At 48.4% G+C, this 27060-nt stretch overlaps 2 protein-coding genes and 2 pseudogenes across 4 annotated transcripts in view; 1 reads left to right on the top strand and 3 right to left on the bottom strand.

The window, feature by feature from the left end:
- PLEKHG5 (pleckstrin homology and RhoGEF domain containing G5) overlaps positions 1-7920 on the bottom strand; it is a 56444-nt gene extending 48524 nt beyond the window's left edge. Inside the window, exon 1 of one of the 2 annotated variants that reach the window (XM_043923008.1) lies at positions 7400-7920. In XM_043923008.1, the coding sequence (XP_043778943.1) occupies positions 7400-7466 (67 nt within the window). In that variant the 5' untranslated portion in view covers positions 7467-7920. The remainder of the gene's footprint in view (positions 1-7399) is intronic. The other variant, XM_043923000.1, reaches the window with a different exon arrangement.
- LOC122707508 lies at positions 1600-4584 on the top strand (annotated as a pseudogene). The gene has a single exon (XR_006344831.1). The product of XR_006344831.1 is annotated as a protein FAM214B-like (transcript).
- Positions 7921-8872: 952 nt separating the features above from the next.
- Positions 8873-26984, bottom strand: NOL9 (nucleolar protein 9). The gene is made up of 12 exons (XM_043923686.1): positions 26594-26984; positions 25292-25511; positions 24653-24780; positions 22106-22241; positions 21894-21990; positions 21244-21341; positions 16296-16457; positions 15821-16118; positions 15353-15464; positions 13607-13784; positions 12652-12785; positions 8873-12089 (listed from the first exon to the last, which is right to left on the bottom strand). Exons 1-12 carry the CDS (start codon positions 26963-26965, stop codon positions 11931-11933), a joined length of 2094 nt encoding a protein of 697 aa, XP_043779621.1. The 5' UTR covers positions 26966-26984; the 3' UTR covers positions 8873-11930.
- LOC122708419 lies at positions 23590-23713 on the bottom strand (annotated as a pseudogene).
- Positions 26985-27060: the final 76 nt, after the last annotated feature.

The raw sequence follows: 27060 nt of genomic DNA, 5'->3' as shown, positions 1-27060 counted from the left end.
ATCAGTCTTCCCACTTGGAACAACCAAAACTGCTGGATGAAAAAATTTTCTTTAATCTTAAAAACATCAAACCACACAAAACACAAAAGAGGAGGATCTAGGGAGGTAAATAGATGGTTTTGCACTCAGGGTATTCATGCATTCTGAAGAAAGAGGTGAGAGACAGTTTTACTTCTAAAGGCTTTGTGGAGCTAGGGGGAAAAGATCAAAGTCCAGCGAACCTCAGATCTGAGCTTGGGTCAAGGTCATCCCAGAACAATATGTCTCCAGGCGTATGACAGAAGCATGTGAACATCCTATATCATCCTAGGCCTCAAATTTTTCTTGCAAATAATTTTTAAAATGCAATGTCTAACACAGTCAAAGATAACTAGGCACACAAGTAACTAAGATCCTATGTTTGAAAACCAACAGAAACAGATCCACAAAAACTTGAGGTACTGTAGCTATCAGATGCAGATTCACATGCCTCCTCAGAGCGCTGCAAAACCTTGGATGATAGACACTGCTGTTGTCGCCACTTTGAAGATAATGAAATTAAAGTTCAGAATGCTAGACTTGCCTACAGTCACCCAGATAGTAAGTAAGAGAGCTGTGATTCAATACAGGTCAGTTGCTTCTGTAATCTATGCTGTTAAAAACTTACTACTAAGAGGGTCCTTAGGAGGACCATGATGGCCTCACTGACTCAATGAACATGAGTTTGAGCAAACTCCGGGAGATAGTGAAGGACAGGGAGGCTTGGTGTGCTGCAGGCCATGAGGTTCATGAACTCAACTTAGTGGCTAAATAACAGGAGGATCATGGAGTGCCCTTGATGCCCCCCACCTGTGGAAGTTTCAGAGGCATGATGTCAGAGTCTGCAGCTGTCCTTGTCCTTCAGCCAAGAGCCACAGCATTTCAGTAATGGGAGTGGACAAAGAAGAGAAGTGCCTGAGACCATGTAAGGGGATACCCATCCAGCCACCCACCCTCATGTGTCAGGGATAGGCTCGGGACAGATGATGACCAGACATAGAAAGCACATGAAGGACTGAAATACTCTGCTCCTGGGGGATAAATGGCTTTCTGGAAGACAACCTGGAACTAGCCATTAAAAAGCAAAATGTCCAGCACAGCCAATAAATAAAATTATTTTTCAAAAATGTAAAATGTTAATCCTCTTCCCCCAGAAATGTATTCTGCAGATACTCTTTCACAAGTCCACAGGTATAAGGATGCTCATTACATCATCACTTACAGGAGTGAAAAACTGGAAACAGCCCCAAATGTCCACTCATAGAGGGTCAGTTTAAAAATTAAGTATATCAATACATATCAATATCATGAAGCCATTAAAAAGAATGAGGTAGACTTTTATATACTGCAGTTTTTAATGTCCAAAATATAGTATTAATTGGAAAAAGCAACTGCATATTTTCCTCAATTTCATGTCAACATTTTTACATACATGTGCACATTTAGGTATATGTGCTGTGTAAATATTCAGAGAAAAAATCTGAAATACAATTGGAAATAACAGAAAATCAGAACTTATAGCTTCATTATTTATGTACTGTTTGAGAATTTTATAATGAAAATATATTACTTGTGAAGGGGCGAGGTTTGCAGGCCGAGGCTGCAGCTAGGGCAGCTATGTAACTGCTCCCATCCACTACCTCCCCAGTTGCAACGGGACTCACGGAACTACAGGGTCCAGCTGAGCCTAGGAGCTGCACGGAATGGTGGCAGTCACCTTACCAGTGCAGCAGGCATGGACCGGACTGCAAGCTAGGAGAGCAAGACATCAGCCAGGAAGAGGGAACACACAGCTAGGCTTAAGGCCTCCTCATCGGGATGTCCCCAGGCCCCCCAGCCCAAGCCCAGCATAAAGGCTGTGGGGGGGGGTCCCCCCTGACCGAAGGCAGGGCTTCATGCGCCACGTGCAAGCAGAGACGTCTCCATCCTCAGAGCCAGAGGCTGGCCCTTCGCAGCCTGCAGTCAGGCAGGGGGCCCTCCAGGGTGGCCTGCTCATGGGCTACAGCCCAGCAGGGGGGGCGACATCCCCCAGGGTCTACCAGGTATCCATCTTTTCCCCTCCAGCTGGTGCCTCTGAGCCTCCTAGGGCCCTGAAACGGCCAGCCCCATCTACCGAGGGTCCCAGGGAGCTGAAGAGAGGCCCCGGACTAGGGGCCAGAGAGGGACTACCCCCTGAAGAGCCACCCACTGTCGGGCTCTTGGGCCCAGAGGGACTGGGGCTGAAACTGGGCGTGGCCAGCCAACATTTCTGCCATCACGGCCTCTGTGTTGTGGAACAAGGAGGTAGCTCCACCTCACCTTGGACTTCGGGGGCCCAAAGTTCCCCCTTGCCCCCATCAAATGCTTCCTGCAGTACTTTGCACACCAGAGACTGGGCTTCCCCAGATCCAGGGGGACAGGGGTCCCTGGGGGTGTCCCTGGGGCCAGCCCCTCCAGGCCAGCTGCACACACTTGACACTGATTTGCACAGTCTTGCACAAATAGGGGGTAAGAGCCTACTGTCTGGGGTGGGCAATGGGGGCAGCCCCTGGCCTAGGGAGTCCCCTGGCACTGCCAATGGGTGCAGCCCCGAGCACACACCCCCTGGCCCCGGACCTCCAGGCCCCTGCCCCACCAAGTGAAGGCTGCTTCCTGCTGGAGAAGCCCTGGATGTCAGCTCTGAGGATGAGGGGCCAGCCCCTCGGAGGCGCCGGGGAACCCTGGGCCACCCTCCTGCTGCCAACAGTTCTGATGCCAAAGCCACACCCTTCTGGAGCCACCTGCTGCCTGGGCCCAAGGAGCCTGTGCTGGACCCAACAGACTGTAGTCCCATGGGGCGGAGGCTGAAAGGTGCCCGTCGCCTGAAGCTGAGCTCCCTGCGAAGCCTCTGGAAGGGACCAGGCCTGCTGAGCCCTCCCAGTGCCTCCCCTGTTCCCACACCTGCTGTCAGCCGTACCCTGTTGGGCAACTTTGAGGAATCATTGCTGCGAGGACGCTTTGCACCGTCCGGCCACATTGAGGGCTTCACAGCAGAGATCGGAGCTAGTGGGTCCTACTGCCCTCAGCATGTCACGCTGCCCGTCACTGTCACCTTCTTTGACGTTTCTGAGCAAAATGCCCCGGCTCCCTTCCTGGGCGTCGTGGACCTGAGTCCCCTGGGGAGGAAGGGTTACAGCGTGCCCAAGGTGGGCACTATCCAAGTGACCTTATTTAACCCCAACCAGACTGTGGTGAAGATGTTCCTCGTGACCTTTGACTTTTCGGACATGCCTGCTGCCCACGTGACCTTCCTGCGCCACCGCCTCCTTTTGGTGCCTGTGGGTGAGGAGGGGAATGCTGGCCCTGCCCGCCGCCTCCTCTGCTACTTACTGCACCTCAGGTTCCGGAGCTCCCGCTCAGGCCGCTTAAGCCTGCATGGCGACATCCGCCTGCTTTTTTCCCGCCGGAGCCTGGAATTGGACACAGGGCTCCCCTACGAACTGCAGGCTGTGACCGAGGCCCCTCACAATCCACGTTACTCACCTTTGCCCTGACTGTCAATGCCCTGAACCCCCTGTGGGCCAAAGACCTGCCCATCCTGCTCCATCCTGGACAGAGTGAACACGTGGAGAGGTGGCGAGAGACCTCTCAGGCTTGCATTAAAGCCTTCACCATGCTCATGCCCAAACTGACCATTTGGGTGTTTAAAGCTTCTGACCTTACCACACGCTGCCCTGTTCTGGGTCCTCCACGTGCCGGCCCCTCCCTTGGATTTCCCAGGCTGGCTGCGACGGTGGGGAGGAACTGGAGCTACCCTGAGGTTGTCCTAAGTTCCCAGGCAAGTCATGCCAGCATTGCCTCCCTGTCCTGGGCAGGGGCCATTTATTATTTTATTTATTTTTAATTTATAATTTATTCAAATTGGATTGCCTTGGTAACCTCCCAAACCTGATAATTGGCATTGCCCCCCTCCTTTCCCACTCTCAGATATTGCTCCAACCTCAGGAGTTGAAGAGGCTGATGTGGGGGCTGTGGGAGCAGTGTTCTCCCTCAGCTGAGAGCAGAGAAGTTATCCCAGAAGAACTGAGTCACCAGCCAAAGACTCAGCTTCCCCTATCCTTCCCAATGCCTTTCACTTCCCTGACCTCACCCCCCCTGAAAGCCAACTTGTGTGTGTGTGTATGTTTGTGTGTGTGTGTATGTGTGTGTTGTGTGTGTGGTACGGACATGAGAGAGAGAGTGTGTGCATGCAGTTGCGCACACATCTAGGACTCCAGACCCTGGTTGTCCCTCTCCTTCTTCTGCCTGTGTCTCTTTGCTTTGGGGTCCTGACTGAGGAAGGTGTTCAGGGTACAGAGTCAGGGTCAAGGACTAGGGTGCCTCCTCCCTCCTGGCCAGATTCTGACCCACCTACCTCAGTTGGGGTGAGGGGCACCCCTCAAACTCAGTCATGTAGTTACCAACTACCCCATTCCCCAGTCTAGACTCTGACCCAGCCTTAGCTCTGATGCCTGGGGCTGGGCTGAGGGGAACAAACATTTGCTGAAACTTAAAAAAAAAAAAACAACCCAGGAAAAAAAATCGCACCTGGTACTTTTTTTTTTTTTTTTTTTAGAAAAAAAAAGAAAGAAAGAAAGAATAAATTCTTGTTTGGAAACTTGAAAAAAAAAAAGAAAATATATTACTTGTATAAGCAGAACAAGGCTTCCCTGTTACACTCTCTTTACCATCTGGTGGCTCAGATGGTAAAGAGTCTGTCTGCAATGAAGGAGAGCGGGGTTCAATCCCTGGGTCAGGAAGATCCCCTGGAGAAGGGAATGGCTACCCACTCCAGTATTCTTGCCTGGAGAAGTCCATGGACAGAGGAGCCTGGTGGGCTACACCCCATGGGGTTGCAAAGAGATGGACAGGACTGAGAGACTAACACACACACAGGCAGAACAAAGTTTACACACATACATATGTGTGTGTATATGTGCATGTATGTACTTTTTAGATTTATATGCTAACTTAAACGGTTTAAATGACCACCTTTCACTTGCATTATTCCAAAAGTGTTAGTTTCTCAGTCGTGTCCAACTCTTCGTGACCTCATGGACTGTGTAGCCTGCCAGGCTCCTCTGTCCATGGAATTCTCCAGGCAAGACTACTGGAGTGGGTAGCCATTCCCTTCTCCAGGGGATCTTCCCAACCCAGGGATCGAACCTGGGTCTCCTGCAATGCAGGCAGATTCTTTACCATCTGAGCCACCATGAAGCCTCCTGATTCTTTGTCATATTCTCCTCCTCATACTCCCCCAAATCCACTCTCCAAACTGCTATCAAAAAGGATTTTCTAAATTGCAAGTCTGAAAATGCTACCTACTCTGCTATTATAAAAATGCTTAAATGCTCATCACCCCCAAGGATGAAATGTGAATTCTGTAAGATGCTCGACCATCCTCTCTCTGGATCAAGCACCATTTCTTTATACTCCCCCCTTCCCACAGCACCCACAAGAACCCACCCACTTCTCAGTCTTTCCAATGTGTGTCCCAATCATACTGCACAAAATGCCATTTCTAGCTCCTGCTTTTCTCTCTTCCTGAAATCAATCCTTTCTACCTATAGTCTTTACCCAATTGATTCCACTGTATCCTTTTGCTGATGCGATTCCTTAAAAAAAATCCCCCAGATGGGTGTTACAAGAGGAACCTCTCTTATGTATGAACCCATTACCCCACAGTCACATCACTCTGTTTAATACACGTCAAACTGCTTTTCAATTTCCTGTTTTCCTGTCCTTGGCACACAGTGGTAGGATCCTAAAAGGACAGGCATTTATCTTGCTCACCACCACCAGCCCAGCCCCAGCACAATGCCCAACAATTAATACGAGTTCAGTAAATATTACACCAAAGCTTGTTTAACTCTAAAACTTGGAAATATGGCAAAAGCATAACTAGTGGTCCTGTGTTTTTTTCCCCCTTTTTGGCCACACCACATGGCCTACAGGATCTGACTTCCCCAACCAGGGATCAAACCCACACCCCTAGCAGTGAAAATGCAGAATCTTAGTCACTGGACCGCCAGGAAATTCACACCAGTTGTCCTTCAGTATCAAAAACAAATCAGTAAAGGGCTTAAAGACATAATCAGGGACTTCCCTGGAGGTCCAGTGGTTATGACTCCAAGCTTCCACTACTGAGGATCCGGTTCGATCCCTGGTTCGATCAGGAAACTAAGATCCCACTAACCTCATGGTGTGGCAAAAAAAATTATTAATTAATTTAAAAGACACAAACAAACTGAAGCAGCAGGGGTGGGCCATTCTCTGATGTCCATGTGGCAGCCATGATTTGGGGCTGTAGCCCACATCTCACACAAGCCTGGAAACAATCTCCCCTGCAGTGAGTGAGCCATGATGGATCTTGAGTGAACTGGACATGGGTCACTGGAGGCTCATATATTAGCGTGAGAGGCACCTGTCCATTTGACTCTCTGGCCACTCCCAGCGGAGACCCCAGTGTGGTAGGTAAGTTTCTCATGGCGATATGAGCCAGAGGAAGGCTATATCAGCAGTGCAGACCCTTCCCAGGGAGGGGACGGCCCTGCAGGGAGGTCGAGTGGGTGCTGAGTTCCATGTGACTGACTGCTTCCTAAATCTGTCTTGGTCCAGCCACGGGGGTGGGGAGGGGGTGGTGGGCAGACAAAGGTCGGAATGAGGGCTCTTCTGTGAGTGCTAAGAGGCCAGCAGCTAACACACCTTCAAGCCATTTTCTCTTTGGCCGGGAACAGGGTGTTTCCCAGGCCAGGGCTCTGACGGTGGGTTGCTGGAAGCCTATTTGAGTCCACGCACGCCATTCCTGATCCCCCATTGCCAAAATGCGTCATGGCGTGCATCAGAAGTGAACTTACAAATTTCGATGGTTTTGGAGGAATGTCGCAGCCCTACAAAGCTACAGTTGGGAACCTGCTCCTGGCCGTCCTGCCACTGGGGACCCAGCTTTCATGCACAAAACTGAAGGTTTGAAAGTCTGGGGGCTGCTTTCTCACCCACCTTCTACCTCCCAGAAAAGGTAGCTGGAGAGCCTCCCCCACCGCAGGCCCTCCCAGCACCCCTCCTTAGCAGCTGCCGGTGGAGCAGCTCTTCACACAGGACCCTGTTCTTTCTTCTGTCAGGGGTTTGATGGCTGAAACCGAAAGCCTCCTTTCCCCGCACCTAAGTCAGAGCTGATGGCCAAACCTGCCTTCCAGGCTCTCAGTTCATTAAATCACCCCTTAGGACAGAATGTGCGCCCAGCCTGCAGGAAGGGTTCTCAAATGGTCCAGGCGAATTCTGCAAGTGAGGGGCCGTAACCAAGCCCCTCCAACACCCACCAAATCCCCTTTTCTCGCTCCTCTTCAACCCTCCTTTCTGAACCAGAAGAAGAAATTATACTCACCGGTTCCTGAGTGGAGGCTGAGCCAGCTGCGCGGTGGAGACCCGTGTTTTGTCAGGACAGAATTCATGTTTGACCTCGGGTGGTGGCACCTTGCCTGGCCCTTGAGCCACGTGCTAGACCCACAGTCTCCGTCCCTCTCTGCCCGGCTGCAGTCCCAGCCCTGCAGTCCCTGGAGGGCTTCTCCTCAACTCAGCCCCGATCTTAATTTCTCCAGCTGAGTCGTCTGCACAGAAAACCACTGAGCTCTCAGCCCTGCCAATCTGCCTTTCCTCCGACTCAGGCCCCCTGGGCGCTGTATGGTTTAATGTATGGACTTGGTGGCTGGGGTTTGCACCGTGTTTTCTTGCTGGCGGATTCCTCTCCTTGGACTTTCCATCCCCAAGTGCCCATGTGCTCCCTGGAACGCACTTCTTACACTGCTGGCTGCCTCGGCGGGGGCCTTCCCTTCTTTCCAGGAAGGCAGTGCCACGAAGACCCTTCCCGGCTGGACTCCTTAGTGGGGAGGAAAGTTCGTGGCTTTTCCCTGCCTGGCCGACATTCACAGCCCAGAGACCAGCCCCGAAGCATTAGAAACACCCCAGGCACAGTCTACTGAGCGCCACAGCAGCATCCGGACCAGTCGCCATGGCAACCCTTGGCTTCCCAGCCCAATACATTGTCTGCTCAGCTCGACTCTGTTAGCTGATTCCCAAAACTGCTTACTCAGCTCCCGGGATCTCCAGATTGGACCCGCTGCCCCTCAACTCCAAGTGTGGCTCCTTTCAGGCTGCTCCCTCACCCCGCGGCCCACCCTCTGTCCTCTTCTTTTCCTGGCAAAGCCTTGGAACTCTTTCACTCGGCCAAACCTTTCTGGAGGCCCTGCATCACGTGTCTCCTCTACTGCACAGATGGGCCCCATATTTATCTTAGCCACTGTTCAGGCTCAGCCTAGCAGCCAAGTCTCGTTGCCTCCGCCAGGCCCCACCCTGGGGCTGAGGGCAGAGGGGCCAAGCAGTCGCTCAGGGAGAGGCAGCTACAGGCACAGACCCCCGGCCTGCTGGCTGGCTTCCTTTCTATTTGTACTCTTCTGGGAACAAAATTCTTTTTCCTGCTAATAGAGTCTCAAAGATAGTCCAGGAGTGACGTAACATACATCCTTGAGCCTGGTGGTTCAGATGGTAAAGAATTTGCCTGCAATGCAGGAGACCAGGTTTGATCCTGGGTGGGGAAGATTCCCTGGAGAAAGGAATGGCAGTCAGGACTGTGTGGCTAACATTTGGAGTCCAAAAACAGAAATGAAGCTAACTTCCCTTGGAGCTTACCCCACTAGATAGTGAAACAGGAAAAAGGTGCAGGCACTTGCGGGGGCCTCCCCTCTTCCCTGCCGTGACACCCGGTTTCACTACCCCCTTCCAATGTTTCTGCCATTTCTTCTAAGCATTCAAACCATTTCCTGGAATAAAATGGTCTATATATGGAACAAAATGACACAAATTTACATTCTCAAAAATATTTATTGATACAGAAGTTCACATGTAAGTGAAAAAAGCTGGATAGAAACCATACATACAGTTGGACAAACAGGTTTGTAAAACACACAAACGCACATGTGCAGTTTAGAAAAATACTGGGTGAGACAGTGTCACGGCGTCAACAGTGATAACACGGTGGTGGACTTCAGGATCATCTCCTACACAGGTGAGCTGACATCATGATTTTAAAAGCAGTAGTGGGGCTTATGAAAAACTCCAAGGGGCAGGTGACGGGTGGAAGCCTGAGCAGGACCCATAGCAGGAAGGATGGTGCCACTGCCTGGGGGCCGTAGCAAGATGTTTTCAGATGCGAACACTGAGTTTCTGCTCCGACCCAGGGTGACTTTGAGGAACACAGTCTTCCTCCTGTCTGCTAGGATTTACAACCCAGCCAGAAACAAGCCACATGCCAGGAGTTACTGCTAGGTCTGTTGAGAATGTGTCTCATGCCTTCCTCATGCGGGGACCCGAGAGAAGCGCCACCCACCCACCTTAAAGAAGGTCACAGGCTCGAGTGAAACACCCCTCAAAGCTACACTGCCAGCTGGTGGCCCAGTCAGGACATGGACTCAGAGCTCCATCACAGACTTCTGGTAACAACCACATGGCCTCACCCAAATATAAGGGAAAGAATGAGCAATCTAAAAATCACCATCCCATGTCACTTGGTCCACACGCCATCTTCCGGGCAGAGACCTGAGTGTCTGCGAGGGTGAGGACCTGCCCATCACAGAGGTCCTGGTATCGGCAAGGGGGGCCCCTTGGCTCAGCTGGGGCCCCACCACATGTCCTCTCCACCCCTGTATCCTCTTCAGTTGGCCAATCTCAAGTTTGTTTTCTCAAAAGTCATAATCCCAAGGCCAGCTCACCTACTCCTCTCCCCTTTCTCAAACTTCAGTTCTACACTAGGGTCTCCGAGGACAAACTGGTTCCTGTCCCCAAGACCTACCTGGGGACGGATGGGAACAACATAACTACCTTTCCTCACAAAATTAAATCAACCCTAAAATTGGAGGATTTTTCCCCATTTTTCATGTTTACCTGTCCTGAAAACAGGTCTGAAGAACTGATTTTAACAAACCATAAAAATCAGTGATTGAGGGTTTCCATGTTCTAAGTCATATATTCCTTTGATTTTCTTAAAATAAGTTATGTACTACATTGAAAAGCACACAGAAATGACTAAGAGTTGTTTGGTTTTTCACATCCCACTGGGCATGCGGGATCTTAGCTCCTCGACCAGGGATTGAACCCTTGGCCCCTGCCATGGAAGCACAGTGTTCTAACCAATGGACCACCAGGGAGGTCCCAGGAGTTTTTGTCAAGTGTATCTCCAACACAGAGCCCTCACTGGCCATCCTGAAGCAACATACACTGTGGAAATGACAGAAGCCTGAACCATCAACACTGATTATCCAACGGGCCGACACCCAGGGTGTGTGCACCGTTGCCAGTCTGACTAGCACACCCAGGAGCTGACCACAGGGCCATCTCCAGCATCTCTAGATACTGAGAAAGGCCTCCAGGGGATCCTCTGCCATCTCCAGCACCCCATGGCCAGCTGACCAATGGCTGACAGCTCCCTCTAGTGGCAACGTTATTTTCCTTACCAATGGGGACTGATGGGCAACTTTAAAGGCCAGCAGGAAACAGGCTAAGGGCGAGTCAGGATTTAATGAAAACGGAAATGACACTTTCATTCTTCCCAAGACTTACTGCTAAAGACCTAAGTATCATTGTAAAGATACAGGAACTTGTGAAGGAGGCAAAAAGTCGACAGTAGATTGACTGCAAAAGTCGCTGCAAGGCCAAGATAGAAGAACATGTATGTACAAGTTAACTTAGATATAAATAAGATGCAACTAAGAAACTAGACTTTAAATGGTCTCTAAATATCAAAGCTGATCCTGGAGGGTGACAAGGGCTCTACGAGATGAGGGATCGGTCCCCAGAACACTGAAGACAATGATGATCAACACCTTAAACGGACGTAAACCGTAAAACCCTCACATCCTAACAGTGGTCCTTCCAGGCGTCCTGCTTGGAAGCTGGAATTCAGAGCACCAGGATGAAATGCTGCTACTGTAGGCATCTCAGGGTCCTAAACGCAGACATGATGTGATGTGAACTGGCCAGCCTATTTACCAAACCATTTCCAACTCTGGAGGTTAATGAACACTGATTCCAGGGAAAAGACGAGGAAGGGGGGCCCACCATTTCCTCCGAAGCCTCTGGGAGTCCAGCATCACCACCGGCATGGAGCTCATGTCCAGCCACTGAAACCAATAGGAGGAGCCCCTCCACTGGGCCTTGGTCCAAACAGCCCGGCTTCTGGCTCTGCTCACTGTGCATTTTCCATCTCAGATGAGAAGTCAATCAGGACAAATTGAGTTTTAAAGAGGCCCCAGGACAGGCTTCCTGGGTTTGAGAACATTTTTTCAAGGTAAAATTTTTCAGCATCAGATTTCTAAAAGATGAAGGGTTCTTGAGGCAAACTCTTATCTATGAAAACTTGAATAAATTTAACACCAAATATAAGCATAATCCTCAACCCATGTGTACAGAAGAGGCTGGGGAGCATCCAGTGAGCAGGGCTGGGAGCACCCCCCAAGCGAGGACCACAGGGCAACTCTGTACTCTTCTAGGCTCTCCATCCCACCAGATGTCCTGCTTACCCCCTCGAGACATTTCTGTGGTCCAGTTTCTCTAGTTTTATCCAGATACCAACAACCAGGTCCTTGAAAAACTTCATGAGGAATCGACCATGTTCTGTTTCAAAGGTGCATGAACTGTTCCCTGCTTCTTGATTCCTTTAGAAAACGAAACAGAAGACTAGGGAAAACCTCTGTCATGTTGATTTAAGAGTATACGTACTCTAAACACATCCATGAGCCACGTAGGAAACACTGTACTGTTTGCTACGTAAGCACGCTGTTCTGTTCATGGTCACAGAACCCCATCGTCCACTGATACCAGGCTGGAGATGGTCCAGCTTTCTGGGAGGAAGGTTTCTTCCTGTACTAAGAACATTGGTATGTTTTTCGATAGAACTTAGCTTTGGGATGTCCTTTCTCTTTATATGTTGCCCCACTTTCTCTTGCTCCAATTTTCTCTGATGCTCCAGGAAGCTTAAAATTATAATCTGTCGTGACATAAGGTATGGTCCCTTCGAGCCCACGCTGAAATAGAAACACAGAGAAAACATGTGGAACACTTAGAATCTGGCCAAGATGGAAGACAGTATTAGATTGCTCCTAAGATCCTCAGCTCCCCTTCCTTGGAAGGGCCCACTTACACTTCAACCCCCCAAACACGTCCAACAGCAAGAGATGGGGTTCTCTCTTGAACCAGCAGGTGACGAGGGGGACACTGGCTGCCTCCCCAGCTGCCTACAGGTCCTGCTGTTTGGTTTGGGGCCACACGGATGCCCTTGGCCAATGTGACCTTCCCACAAGAGCCTCTGAAGACTGTCTTCAGGAAGGGTCACCCTGGGGTCACCACCTCTGTGCTTTTTCTCCCACACCCATGCCTGCGATGATGGCTCTAGCTGGGGCTCCCGCCTGAGGTGATGGGGACTCACGCCCCAGACCTTCAGGCCATGCGAACATGTCACTTGGCCTTGTCCATTTCTACGAAAAAGTGTAAGTTTCCCAAACAAGAACCTGCTCTGTGACTCCCGCCCCAACTTCAGGTCCACACTTTGCCATGGACATGGCCAGCAAGCTCCAGGGCTGCACATACCTGGCTCTTGAGAACACACTGTGGGATGGACACGGCTCCGACCAGCAGACAGTTCACATGTCTCAGCTCCTCTGGGGGCACGGGAGTGAGGATGTGGTAAAGCCTCTTCTCCATGTCGATCCCCCTGCAAATCCCTTGAGGACACACAACACACAAGATCATCCTCCCCACCACTCAGAACTGCAGAATGGCTTATGAGTTTTCTAACGTCCCTGGTGTTACGGCGGAGAGGAATCCACCTGCCGATGCAGGGGACAAGGGTTCCATCCCTGGTCCAGGAGGATTCCATGTGCCGTGGAGCAGCTAAACCCATGCCCCACAACTACCGAGCTCCTGCGCGGGGTGAGAACCGATGAGACTGAGGAGTCTGACACTCTGAAAACAGAAGGCATCAGGCTGGGGTGTGGACTGTGATGAACAAAACGAAGGGGTGCCAGGCAGGACCCAGGGGCCTGACCCAAATACAGAGTAAATCATTCAAGAACCGTTCACCGCCAGTGCAGGACAGGAGGAGTTGCAGGCGGAATGTCAGGGAACGGTTGATGGATCTATCAGGACCTCAGTGTCGGACTGAAGTCTTAGATGCCAGAGAGACAACTAAGCAGAAAAGTGACTGGTAACATGGGCTTGGAGCCGACGTTGTGCTGGAGAGCGTGTACAGAGGTCAGCCTACGATGGACCGAGAGCCGCAGTTTTCTGTGGGACGGCCCACAGGAAACATGTCAGATGACAGGGAGGCCCGGCCAGGCCTTGAGGACTCCTGTGTTTAGAGAAGCTGGCAGGACAAGCAAAGAAGAACTGCTTCCTTCCTGCCCCCCACCCCCCAGGGCCCACTTCACAGAGGATAGACCACTCCAGGCAAATGACAGCAACAAGGTCAAGCCCCGCCAATCTACAGCTGCTCAGATGGGTCAATTTCAGTAGGTTTACACTCAGATTTTCCTCTCAGACTCACCAAACCCCACACAATCGCAGATGGGACTCTGGGCAAGCAGGATGGGCCCGCTAGCGTATCCCCTGACGTCATCCAGGATCTTGCAGAGCCCGACCCAGCTGGCGTTCACAGCATACAGGATGTGGGTGGGGGCCACGTCAGCGTGGATGATCCGGAGCGCGACGGCATTGAAAGGAACCTGGAGGACACACGTGCACCCCCTCCAGTGATCTGACTCAAAAGACTACTTGTGTTAATAGTTTCTACAAGCTGACGAGTCATCTATTTGAAGTTTTATCTGTCAAACTGCCCACCAAAACATATCTAAACAGAATGGAAACTGTTTAGTGTTTCACTGCTTTACACTGAGAACCTAGGAAAATTACACAAAGCTCTTGCACATCAACACCACTTGCTAGAAATCTAAATTGAATGCCTGCAACTCTGTCTAAAGAGACACATGAGAAAAAAAAGAAAAGAATTAACAACAACAACAAAAGAGACACATGAGATGCGAATTTGGGGACATCCACATGAGCTGAAGGTAGAAGGGAGACTGAAAACTCATCACCAACAGGTCTTCGGGTGGAAGGAAGTAAACATCCACAGAGTGAGGAGAAGCCCCCCGAGGGAATTACTGCATTAAGAAAAATGGACCACGTTCCTGGAGCACCCAGTAAAGGACTACTTTTAACATGCAACTCTCTGGGTAACTACAAACTTTTAAAATAGAAAAGCATTTTGTTAAACATTTTATTTAGGCTTCAAAAACACATGTGAATTTGTAACAAATGGCAGTTTACATTACTGCCAGATAAGTTTCAAGTCCAGTTACAGAGCATCACCAATGAGTATAAACTGGAGCAAATTACCCAAAAACTCCACTAAACCAACTGCCTTGGGTTCTTCAGTGGAGGGGGCTTGGAAGCCTGGGGCCAACCTCACCATTGGGTTTGGGCAACATGACGCTGCCCCCCGACCCCACACTCCCTGGTCACGGCCCCTGCCTGTGCAACCTCCACCCAGCGTCTCCACCTGCCTGCCTGCGCCCAGTCTTCTAGCTGTAAGCGGGGTCTGTACCAGCACCTTCCCCGCAGGCGCAACAGAGCGCCTGGCCCACTGTGTGCTCAGCACTGCGCAGGCCAAACAGCGGAGTGAGGGCTCTGGTCGAGTCAGGCCACTGGGCGCCAGCCAGTCCCAGCCCAGACTCTTCCTATGTCCTGTGGGAAAGCTGAGTCTGCCCCTGGCCTCAGTGAGTAGAGGAGAGCCCAGAACAGAAATGACACCTGTTCCTATTTGATTCTTTCATCATCTGGGACCCTAATACTATGGTGGTTTCTTCCCAAAACAATCCTTCAGAGGTTGGAATCCAAGATGCACATACTTTAGAGCTAGAATCAGCCTGTGACAATATCTGAAACACGTTATGAGTGCTCTCTGGGCAAACACACATTCTGCGAGGCCCATCACCACCGCTCACAGCCCAAGTCACAGACGGTCGGTCGGCAGAAGGGAGGAGCTGGGCTGCAGCGTGTGGTCCCAGGGCCACCTCTGGTGTTAGGCAGAACATTCCTGGTCGGGATGGAAACCAGGGTCAGCCCCTCTGGAGCTGGATCCACTCCCACGGGATCCCTCAGCTCCCGTCTGTAAAATGGGCACAGTCGCCACATCAACACCTCAGGGCTGAGGATGACATGAGTGAAGGGGTATAAAGAGGTGAGACAGGCACACAGGAAGTCAGACAATCCCCCTGAGAGCTCAGGTTACCTGATAGGGGGTCAGACCATGTAAGGCACACAGTGGCTTCGGCACTGGGGGCTGCAACTGGCTCAGGTAACCCAGCACTGCCAGCTCACGAAGGACTCTGTTATGTGATTCTCTGAAAAGTAAATCAGAAGAAGGTGAGAGGGCCCACCTCCCGCTCAGAGACAGGGCCCACCTGTCCTGACACAGCCCATGTCCCAACCCCGGGACCTGTAGACCTTGCCTCTCCATAAACCCACTGGAGATCCTTCAGGTCAAAGCTCCTAGAGGGGCAATCAGACCTGGAGACCAATTCTGGGCATTTCCACTGGGAAAGGAACCATTCGAAACAGAACTGACTTCTCTGTAAACAGGTAGCTCTGATGGAGATCTGAAAGATTTTAGGGGACTGACCCTTTTGAAGGAATCGAGGACCGAAGGCCTTGTCAGACTGAAGAAAACAGGATTCTCCAGCCATGATGGTCTGCTTACCTATTCCTGGGCGTTTTTCCAGTCACAAACTCCGACTTCACGAACATCAGCTTGTATCCCGTAGACATAACTGGACTCTCTTTTTCTTCGTCAGCAAACTCCAAATTCTCAGCAAACTCAGGCAGGTGGAAACCTCTGTTTCTGACTCTGGATTTGCGTCTCGTGTACAAGCCGTCCATGTCGTCCACGAAGTCGGGGGTGAGGTCTGGCATGTATTTACTCCGGTCAGAGTTAAACTGGACAACGTGGCTGGGCGACAGCAAGCGGATCAGGTCAATGAGAAGCAGGAGACCCTGGTCTGTAAGGAAGTAAACGACAGAGCCCAGTCAGTGCATCTGGGTGGTGATGTGTGCCCATGAGAGGCGAGACAAGGAGCCTCCTAAGGACTGGGCTTCAGAACTAACATCTGAAAGCCACGCACGCACCTGCTCCCATCACCCAACCCTTCCTGCCAGACGCACCTCCACAGACTTACCTGCTACCCAGCCCATGGTGTTGATGATAAGAGGGGCCTCTCGCTTGTAGGAGCTGAAAACATACTTTATTACCTCAATATAGTTTTCAAAGTTGTTTTTACAAGAAGTTTTCCCATAATAGACCATTTTCTGGGGTGTCCTCTGGTGGGTGAAAGGTGGTCCTAAGAAGATAAAGGTGAGAGTCACTGATCCATGAGAACCTAAGAGGTGGCAAGGGTTGTGGTCCAGCCATGATCCCTGACGAAGTTGCTCAGGAAATCTGAGCCTGTCCGACCACCAGGAATAGCTACGCTCTCACTTTTGGAAATCTAAGCTTTCAATTTCAAACACAGACACACCTGCATTTATACAGTTAGCCCCAACTACGTCCTAATATGGTCATTCATTCAACAAACATCTACTGGACGTCTACTGCATGCTGGGCATTGTTCTAGATATTTAGGACACATCTGTGAACAGAAGAAACACCCCCACAGGGTTTACACACAATAATTAATAACAACAGTAATCACTTGTTGGAATATAGTACTTACTATGTCCTACATGTGCTACAGAGTCTCTAGTTTTCATAAACCCCCATGACACAGGTAGTATTTACTTTCTTGATTTTTACAGATGAGGAAGCTGAGAAAGAGATTACCTTGACCAAGGTCACACAGCTAGTAGGGATCAGTGGGACTTGAACTCAATCAGTCCAGCTTGAGAGGACACACCCTATCACAGCAGCAGTCTGTCCAGCCCAAGCCACTTCCCATCCCCTCTGGTCAGGGCTGCGGCCGGGGCCAGCACCCACGGCAGGCAGGTGACCAGACCATGTCATAACACAGTCGCAAGGGCCGTGGTCAGTGCGGCTGGCGCGAGGCCACCTAGGGAAGAGCTGGCGAGGCGCCCCTCAAGCTTGGAGTCAGGGGACTTGGGGCAGCCCACAACTGAGAGTGACCTGCGTGGTCTAGGGACTGAGCAAATACAAAGGGAATGAACAAATATGTAAATACACTGAGAATAACTGCAGCCAGGGTTCTCACCATTGGAAAGGGGGCCGATAAATGTGGAAGGCGGAAGGCTAACTAGGATGAACCCTGGGTGCGAGATTAGAATCTGAATGATCACAAGTCCTTGCTGGTCCAGTGGTTAGGACTCTGTGCCTCTACTGCAGGGGACCGGGTTGGATCCCTGCTCAGGGAACAAGATCCCAAAAGCGATGCAGATCGGCCAAAAAAAAAAAACAATGACCAGTGCAAATTCATGGCTCTTAATAAACAGAAACCTATACAAAGACATCAAAATATGTATGTACATATATGTGCACAAATATACACACATATTATGTATGTACATATATGACATGTATGGGTTTAAGTATATGTATATTCCCTAACTGTCCACCGAGGGGCAATGACACCCAGAAGAAAACGAACACACCACACCTAGTTAGATCAGAAAACACTATTTTAAGCAACTGATCAAAACTAACATCTCTGGTAACAGGACAAACTGACAGCATGTTGATACGACGGAGAACACAGTGTTACTTCTAGGTCTAAATATGGGAAAACCACAAAAGTACTCTTCAAACTGTCAAGGTTACAGAAGATTAGAAAAGCCAGATAACAGTCTCCATATTAAAGAAGACTAAAGACTTTTAAGTTCTCACTGGGCCTACACAGATGACTGAGACAAAATGGACAAAACCGAGTAACTACACTATAGCAATATCACTATGCTGATTTTGGTGGTTGTATTTATGATGATGTATCAGTGGCCTTGTTTTTAAAAATACGGTAAAAAAGGGAAAAAAAATTAAATGGAACAGAGAAAATGTAAAAAGAGGAACAACGAAACCAGCTAAAAGAGAGGAATTCCCTGGCGGTCCAACGGTTAGGACTGCGCTTCCACTGCTGGGAGCCTGGGTTTGATCCGATTGGGGATCTAAGATCCCACAAGCTGCACTGCATGGCCAAAAACAACAACAAAAAATTGTGGAGAAAAAAAAAAAAAAAAACACCACATACACACCAAAAAAACTTTTTAAATAAGAAAAAACAAAAACAAACAATAAAACCCCACAAAAATCAGTAATGTTCCTACACACCAGCAATTAACAATTTGAAAAGGGAATTAGAATAGCAATTGCATTTACAATAACTAAAATAATTAAATCCTTAGGAGTGAATCAAACCAAGGAGGTAAAATATTGCTTAAAGAAATTAAAGAAGACATAAAAAATTAGAAAGAAAAAAAAATTAGAAAGACATCCTGTGTTCATGGATAGGAAAATGTTAATACTATCTCATCTACAGATTGAATGCAATCCTTGGGACTTCCCTGGTGGCCCAGTGATTAAGACACTGCTTCCATTGCAGGGGCGTGGGTTCGATCCAAGGTCGGAGAACTAAGATCCCGTATGCCTCGCCACCCAGCCAAGTGAAAAACAAGATTGAATACAATCCCTATCAAAATTCTAACAGCCCTTTCCCCAGAAATGAAAAAGCCTATTCTAATATTCATATGGAATTGCAAAGGGCCTCAAAATGACGAGACAATCTTGAAAAAGAATAAAGCTGGAGGATTCACATTTCCCAATTTTGAACTTCTTACAAAGGTACAGTAATTAAAAATGTGGTACTGGCCTAAGGGCTACGTGTAAACCAATGGAATAAAGAGCACACACAAAAAAAATCCTTGCACGCATATGCTTCCCAGGTGACGCTAGTGGTAAAGAACCCACCTGCCAATGCAGAAGACATAGAACTGCAGGTTCCATCCCTGGGTTGGGAAGGTCCCCTAGAGAAGGGCATGGAAACCCACTCCAGTATTCTTGCCAAGAGAATCCTATGGACAGAGAAGCCTGGCGAGCTACAGACCATGGGGTCGCAAAAAGTTGAACATGACTGAAGCAACTCAGCACACACGGATGTATGGATGTGTGGTCAAATGATTTTCAACATGAGTGTCAAGACCATTCAGTGTGGAAAGAACAAATAGATAATGAAATCTGGACATCCATGTACATAAGAACGAAGTGAGACCCTTCTCTTGTGTCAAACACAAAATGTAACTCAAAATTGATCGAAGACCTAAGTGCTAGAGCTAAACTTGCAGAATTCCTAGAAGAAAACATTACAGAAAATCTTTATGAGACTAGATTTAGTAACAACATGGATGATCCAAAAAGCATAGGCAACAAAAACATAAAAATTAAGAACTTTTGTGCATCGAAGGATATTATTAAAAGCAAATAAAATGACAAAGTATCTGCAAATTGCATATCTAGCAAGGAATTAACATCCAGAATATATACAGAACTCCTAAAACTCAACAAAAACAAAGAACCCAATTCAACAGTGGGCAAAGGACTAAAACAGCCATTTCTTCAAAGCACATGTACAAATGGCCAATAAACATATGGAAAGAGGCTCAACACCATTAGTCATTAGGGAAATGCAAACCAAGACCAAAAAGAGATTACTTCCATCCTTGAGAAAGGCCATGATCAAAATAACAAGTATTGTTGAAGATGTAGAGAAATCAGAACCCTTGTGAATTACCAATGGGAACGTAAAACAGTGCAGCTGCTATAGAATAGTCTGGCAGTTTCTCAAAAAGTTAAACATGACCACTTATGGGTGTGTATGTATGTATATGTATACATATCCAAAGGAATTGAAAGCGGTGGCTTGAACAGATCGTTGTAACCAATATTCATGGCAGCGTTAGTCACAACAGGTAGAAAAGTAGAAACAATACAGGGGCTTCCCTGGTGGTCCAGTGGTAGAATCTGCCTGCCAATGCAGGGGACAGAGTTTGATCTGTGATGATTCTACATGTCATGGAGCAACTAAGCCCTGGCGCCCTAGAGCCTGTGCTCTGCAACAAGAGAAGCCACCACAATGAGAAGCCTGCCCACTGCAACAAAAAGTAGCTCCCACTTGCTGCAACTCGAGAAAGTCCGTGGGTAGCAATGAAGACCCAGCACCATCAAAAATAAATAAATAAAAACACAGTTAAAAAGATAGACAAAATGTGGTATATATACATTGGAATGATTTTCAGCCACAAGAAGGAGTTAATTTTGACATATGCTACAACTCAATGGACATGAGTCTGAGCAAACTCCGGGAGATGGTGAAGGACAGGGAAGCCTGGCGTGCTGCAGCCCATGGGGTCGCCAAGAGTTGGACATGACTGAGTGACCGAACAACAATATGAACAGATCTTGAAACCTCTATACTTAGTGAAAACAGCCTAACACAGGAGCACAAGTACTGCATGATTTCACTTAGATGAGGTGCCCAGAACAGGCAGATTCACAGGGAGGGACAAGCAGCACATCAGAGGTCCTCAGAGGGTGGAAGGGGATGCACTGTTATTTAATGGACACAGCATTTCAGTCTGGGACAAGGAAAATGTTTTGGAGGCAGACAGTGGTAATAATTATACAGTGCTTCAAGTGTATTTGATGCCACAGTACTGTACATGTATCAATAGTCAAAATGATAAATAACACGTTATGTACATTTTTGTATTAAAAAAAGCAGCATAGGACTCTGATTTGGATTCTGAAACATAAAAAGGGTATTAGTAGGGTAACTAATGGATTCTGAAAAAATCTATAGATTAGTTAATAGTATTAGATCAATGTCAATTTCTTGGTTGAGATCATTGTGTAGGGTTACGTAAAATGCTCCTATTAGAAGAAAGTGTTTCTAATTTACATAAAATAAAATGGATGGTAGTTCCATTTATTAAAATAGAACCCTAGAAAGGTATCACTGGGTTTTTAGGGGTTTTTTTGAGACCAGAGGAATACTTATGAGAAGACCATAAGTTTCATGGGGAGATGTGTTTATTTTTTTATATTTTATACTTTTGTACTCTTTGACTTTCTTGTATCATTACTTTTGTACTGTGTAAAACCAAGACATTTAAGAAATGCAGAATACATACCTAGAACTGGTTCTGTAATATTAAGCAAAGAAATGCAACCCGGAGGAGTAAATTCTGTCTGCCCCAGATCACATTCCAAATAATCAACGCAGGATATACTGAAAATTTAAAAGAAAGAAAGAAATCTTAACTCGTTTTATTTACCGTGTCCAAAAAAGTAAATCAGAACATAAAAGATTTTATGTGACACACAGGCATACTCCATCCCACACAGCCTTGTAGGCAGAATGCTCTAAAGATGACACCAGCACACAGAAAATATCAGTGAAGAGAAAACGGGATGCAGGCCTGGCTACAGTGTCCAATTGCTATATGGTTATAACTCTGCCTTTCCTCAAACTTTATTTTTTAAATACGACAGACTTTATCCCCGCTCTGACTCCCTGGGTTTGGACAAAAACAGATTCTGAGATCAACTGATGGCTCTTGTGAGCGCCCCGACCGGCAAGGGGGGTACACCTGAGAGTGCTATAGCTGCACCCCAAAACGGTACAATCAGGAGGCCCCCCTCGGCTGAGCGGCTTTGTACAGAATTGTATGTCATCTCTGTGGAGGAGCTGAGATGCGTTCCCATCTAGCTTCTCAAATAAAAACTCCTACTTCCTGCTGAAAGTCTGGCAATATGTCACAATAGGATTAAAAACTCTTACCTATTTAACAGCTGGTTAATGAGGTATCTATTAAATGTTGACTTTCCAATGTCCTGGCAGCCACAAACCAGAATGACAGGGCAGCTGTCTGCTTCTTCTGGAGGGGAAACAAACATTGACCCTTGACATGAGCCGTCGTCTTTAGGACTCTGATCATTAACAGTAATCCTCTGGCGGACGAATGCTAGACTACATCAGTTTGTATCACTCACCGCTAGAAATGCTCACTAACTCTTCCATGGCTGCAAAGGCACTCTCTGTTAAACGCAAACCAGTTTTTTTTTTCTCTCTTCTAATACCCACAGATCTCAAGGCAAAATACTCAGAGTTAATCTGGAAAGTCCGGACCTGAAAATAACAACATAATGTGCTTCTTTTACTTTGGTTCGAAATTAATAAGCCTCAAATAGTTGTGAGCTACAAAAGATAACTTTGGGGACTTCCTTGGTGGTCCAGTGGCTAAGACTCCACACCCCTAATGCAGAGGGCCCAGGTTTGGTCCCTGGTTAGGGAACTAGATCCCACAAGCTGCAACTGAGACTTCGCATGCCATAACTAAACAACCTGAGAGGTACAACTAAGACCTGGGGCAGCTAAATAAATAAGTATTAAAAAGGAGAAAAAAGATAACTCTGATCCCTCCTTTCGTCTCACCTCTCAGTTGATTCTCAACTATCAATCACTGAGGGCAAAATAAGAACATCTTATAAAATGAGATAATCTACAGGTTACTCTCTGCCTCATATGAAAATATAATTCCGGAATGTACTAACACATAGGCTTGGGGGGTGGGGGAAGTTATCCAAGAAAGATCATAAGGAATCTAAATAGTGGTGCTTGAGTAAGTTGCAGGAAAAAAAAAAAAAATCTTAAAGTAAGTGAAAAAGGAACAGGTTTGATCACAGCACCTGAAACACTCACTGTCAGGTGGGGTCTCCATGTCCACCTCTGTGGTCCTCCCGGGCTGCTAGATTCTGCACTGGACTAAATTAATGTGACCATAGGAGCCCATGCATCATCCTGCTCATATTACTCAGCTTCTCTCTCCTTCCATGTCAAACCCCCAACCCCTGCCTACTCCCTATGCCCCCACTCAGTGATACCCCAATCCATTTCACAGAGTAAGAGGAAACAATCAGAAGAGAGCTTCTGCTTGCTCCATCCCTGTCCTGGGCATTTCCTTCAGCCACTCTCAAGGAAGCGCCTCTGCTCCCAAGGCCAACAGACCACAAAGACACCGGAACCCCTCCCTGCATCCTCTCTCCACCGCACCATCAGCATGCTCTCCTGTGGCTCTTTCCTCCAAGCTGTGTTCGAGCATGTGGTTCTTTCCATCCATCTGAACAAAACCCAGAACTCTCTTGATCAGGCTTACTCTTCCAACCTGTTTTATCTCTTTTTTCCCTTTATAGCTAAACTCTCTAAAAGCAAAATCCCTAATCACTAAACCCTTGAGATCTTCTTTCCCCAGCTCTTGATTCCATTCTGATCAGGATGGCCTGCTCAGCAATGCCATGAAACCACCCTGTCCAGAAGGTGAGCCTGCATGCAATTCCCTTCTCAGGCCTCATCTCACCATCAGCAGCATCAGGCGCCCCAACTTCCTTCAGAAGTTCCCTGATTACATTCACCGGCTCTCCTTTAACATCAGCACAACCACTCCTCAGTCTCTCTGTTGCTCCTCAGGCTCAGATCTTGAACTTCTCATTTCTAACTGCATCAACTTCTTGGTGTCATTATCCCATCTCATGGGTTTTGGAACCCTCTTCTGATAAGAACAGATACTACACTTGATCTTAGCCCAAAGGCCAAGAAGCAATGGAAGCCTAGTCTACTGAAAGCACCCAAATTTACATTTAAAACCTCTTCTCTGGGCTTCCTGGGTGGCTCAGTGGTAAAGAACACTTCAGCCAATGCAGGAGACATAAGAGACATGGGTTCGATCCCTGGGTCAGGAAGATCCCCTGGAGGAGGGCATGGCAATCCGCTGCAGTATTTTTGCCTGGAGAATCCCAAGGACACAGAAGCCTAGCTGCAGTCCATAGGGCTGCAAAGAGTCAGACACAACTGAAGCGACTCAACACACAGGCATGCACACAACCTCTTCTCTGAATTTGACTCACACATTCAACCGCCCAGCAGGCATCTCCAATTGGATGTCTAAGAGGCATCTTTCAGCTACAGACCTGTCTCCTCTACAGCCCCATGTCTCAGTGCACTCAGACAGTCCAGCCAAAAAACCTGCTGTTGCTCCCTGATTCCTCCTCACACCTCACATCCAGTCTGTCTGATGTTCCTATAGATTTGGCTTAATTTACTGGCTCATGGGAGACAATTTTAGGAACCAATCTGACTTCAGGAAATTAATAGTAAGGGCAGCAAAAATTTGGAAATGAGGAAAGGGAGAGATGGGAGACAGTGTAAGTACACTGAAATTACTCAGAATTTAGAGAAAATTCATACTGTCTGAAGTTAGTGAATCAAAATATAAAGATAACCATTTAAAAAATACCAAAAGGCATTTAATCAACTATAACAGAAAATGGTGACTTTATCTGGGGAATGAAGCTAAGTGGGGTAGAAGAGACAACTTTTCCGATATATCCTTCTATTGACTTTTTCACTGTACACGTGTGTTACATTCTGTATGACTTATAGCACAACATGACAGATAGATTAAGACTAGGGGCATCCTACATAGTTATCTGACTGTTTTGGTGAAAGTAATGAGCAAAACTCTGAATGAAAACTGGTTCTACCTCTTGTACGAAAATGTAAGATAAACCTGGATGGCTGATTATGAAGTTCACGGTGGAGGTTTTCAGACGTTCCAGCAACACGATGGAACACAGAGGAGAAAAACTGCTCATCAAACAATATCTGTCATCTGTAAAGAGAGACATAAGCTGCCTTAGAAACAGCACTCAATCAAACGCTATGCCCTGCGGGACTTTCCTCTCCTCTGCTAAAGTCCACACCTTTTGAGACTAGGAATCATGTATGAGAGCCTTTTTCAGGAGGCCATACTGCATGACAGAAACACACCTGGATGGAGAAGTCAATCCAGGTTTGCTACCTAAACATTGTGTGGCCTTGGGTGACTTTCCTCATCTGTGAAATGGTAAAAATAGCTTCACTCTCCAGACCTTGGTGAGGGTTTAAATACATACAGTAAAGAGTGCAAGTTTGAGGCCATAGTAAACATCTAAAAATTAATCGCCTTGGGTCTTCCCTGGTGCTCCAGTGGTTAAGACTCCAAGCTTCCACTGTAGGGGACATGGGTTTCTACCAAAGGAACTAAGACCCCACATGCTGCAGGGTGTAGACAAAAAAAAAAAAAAAATGTTTTTGCCTTATTATAATACATCCTTAGTAAGTCACTCAGTTCTCTTCATTACCTTGGTTCAGATAAGGTCTGAGCAGAACCCGGGCTTCTCTCTTCATCTCCTTCTTGCTTTTCTCATGCACTGAATAATGAACAGCATTGATGGTCAGGCGAGAGTGGGTATAGGTAGAGAAGACATTTTGGGCAGGCTGGCCTTGGCTGATGGTAAAACCAAACACCTGCACCTGGCCATAGAGGCAGGTCACACGACAGATCCCACTAAAAGTAAAGCCCTAGAGGGAACGAAAAAAGAAAGGAAGAAATAAAGTTACAGATTCTGTTACCAATGACAGAAAACTTCTAAGATTTTAACTGGCTCTTCAGGTTATCAAAAGGAGATGAATTTAAAAAAAGAGATGAACTGCTAAGCAACAGAATACCTTGTAGGTAATGATGTAGTATTTTAAACTAATAGATTAAAATGTGAATACTTTTAACCTAAGATCATATCCTGGAGCAGCCAAAGGGACAGAGTCTGATGCACACCGACCCAAGGGGGCCCCCTGAAGTCAGTTCTGCTGTTCTCATGGCTCCCTGTCCTGACAAAGCTACAGTGCCGGGGAAGCCTCTCTCCTCGGCTTTTCACTTCCCTCCTGTACTGCGGGGGACCTCCCAGACCAACGTCCAGGTGAAGGGTTTGACTGTTGGGTCTGCCTCCACTTATATCTTTGGGGCAGGTTATCTAAGCTATGTTCTGTTTCTTTCTTTAAACATTCCTAGGGGTAATGACTCCATAGAGCATGTAGCACTGAATGAGTTCATATACCCACAACACTTAGAGCCTGGCATTTCTGAGCACTCCATAAGTGCAACCTATTATTACTATTAAAGTCCCTCCAGCCCCAAAGACGGAGAAAGTAATGGCACTCCATTTCAGTACTCCTGCCTGGAAAATCCCATGGACGAAGGAGCCTGGTAGGCTGCAGTCCATGGGGTCGCTAAGAGTCGGACACGACTGAGCGACTTCACTTTAACTTTTCACTTTCATGCATTGGAGAAGGAAATGGCAACCCACTCCAGTGTTCTTGCCTGGAGAATCCCAGGGACGGGGGAGCCTGGTGGGCTGCCGTCTATGGGGTCGCACAGAGTCAGACACGACTGAAGTGACTTAGCAGCAGCAGCAGCAGCCCCAAAGACCTAGAATTCCCTCGGGAGGATACTTGGTACCTTCTGTCCAGCATCACCGCCCAAGGAATGCGCCTGACCCGCGGCCAGAGTACCCGCAGGGGGAAAAGGGCCTCTCCCAGCCTGTAGCTCCCGGGGCTGTGTCCCCACCCTCCCGCGCTGCCCGCCCTGCTCCCCCGGCGAGACCCACCTGCCCCAGCGGCAGCAGCAGGACAGCGCGGCCCGAGCCAGCCGGCCGCACCGGCGGGATCGGGAGGATCGTGGGACCACTAGGGATCGGGTCTTCGGCCGGCTCGGGGCTGGAGGCCCGCCTGCGGGCCGAGGTCTTCAGCCTCTGGAGCGCCGCGGCGCCCGACACCAGACAGCCGCCCTGCAGCCAGTCCCCGCCGGCTGCCTGGGCCTGCAGCAGTCGTCGCCGTAGCCGCCTTCGGCTGCGCCAGCGCAGGTTCCGGAGCCGGCGGCGGGGCCGGCGGCTGAGGATGAGCTGGGGCCGGGCCTTGCGGGCTCGCAGCCACGTGTGGCGGGAGGGAACCCGCTTGAGCAGCAGCAAGGAGTCCGCCATGCTGGCTGCCGGGGCCGGTCGCTCGAGAATCTCGCGAGATCCCAACGCTCCGCCCCGCGGCCCGTCAAGGGTCTCGAAGGCGCGGGCGCCCTCTG

This window comes from Cervus elaphus, chromosome 14, assembly GCF_910594005.1.
Source record: "Cervus elaphus chromosome 14, mCerEla1.1, whole genome shotgun sequence".
NCBI classification, from domain to species: domain Eukaryota; kingdom Metazoa; phylum Chordata; class Mammalia; order Artiodactyla; family Cervidae; genus Cervus; species Cervus elaphus.
The sequence above is the reverse complement of the archived record's forward strand: the minus strand, read 5'-3'. Positions and strand labels throughout refer to the sequence as shown.

Coding starts and splice junctions, on each gene's coding strand:
- NOL9 (XM_043923686.1), bottom strand. CDS start 26,965: ATGGCGGACTCCTTGCTGCTGCTCAAGCGGGTTCCCTCCCGCCACACG. Junction 24,781..25,291: donor CAGACCTTATCTGAACCAAG/GTAATGAAGAGA, acceptor CTCTCTTTACAG/ATGACAGATATTGTTTGATG. Junction 21,991..22,105: donor GTTAGTGAGCATTTCTAGCG/GTGAGTGATACA, acceptor TTTCCCCTCCAG/AAGAAGCAGACAGCTGCCCT.